The sequence below is a fragment of the Myotis davidii genome, unplaced genomic scaffold, assembly GCF_000327345.1.
Source record: "Myotis davidii unplaced genomic scaffold, ASM32734v1 scaffold1717, whole genome shotgun sequence".
Classification (NCBI taxonomy): domain Eukaryota; kingdom Metazoa; phylum Chordata; class Mammalia; order Chiroptera; family Vespertilionidae; genus Myotis; species Myotis davidii.
The window spans coordinates 548,860-549,367 of record NW_006287955.1 but is presented as its reverse complement, the minus strand read 5'-3'; the positions used below and the strand labels follow the sequence as shown (position 1 = coordinate 549,367).

Sequence of the window (508 nt, the reverse complement as noted above, 5' to 3'; positions counted from 1 at the left end):
GAGCCGGTACCTTTGGGGAGAAGCTGTGCAGGCTGCACTTGATGGGCGAGCTGCGGCCGAACTGCTCCAGGGCGGCCCACACGTGGTCCAGGTGGCGGACCGCCGTCAGCCCCACCGTGAGGGCGATGCCCTGGGGGTGGGGGACAGGTCACCCCGTGGAGTCCAGGACCAGGCTGGCCCCTCATGGGGGGTGTGGAAAGTGAGGCCCAGAAAGGGAGGGGCCTTGTCTGAGTCACAGACAGCCGCCTCCCACCCCTGCACACCCTCAGGATTGCACCTCTAAGCCCAGCCCCGTGGGGGTTTCTCTTACGGGTCTGGAGTGGGGGGGGGGGCAGGAGGCAGAGGAGACACCCTGGAGGCGGGTAATCCCGCCCCCCCTCCCCCTCAGCTGTGAGCCGGCATGCGCCAGAGGTGAGAACGGGCCAGGAGCCAGGTGTGAGCAGAGGAGGACCCAAGTGTGATGGGCTCAGTCTGTGATGGGGCGGGGCTCAGGGTGACCAGGGTCAGA

At 67.9% G+C, this 508-nt stretch overlaps 1 protein-coding gene across 1 annotated transcript in view; it reads right to left on the bottom strand.

Moving 5' to 3' along the window:
- Positions 1-508, bottom strand: part of MROH5 (maestro heat like repeat family member 5) — a 58,355-nt gene that overhangs the window by 34,158 nt on the left and 23,689 nt on the right. Inside the window, exon 8 of the mRNA XM_015561419.1 lies at positions 11-130. Within this exon, the coding sequence (XP_015416905.1) occupies positions 11-130 (120 nt within the window). The remainder of the gene's footprint in view (positions 1-10; positions 131-508) is intronic.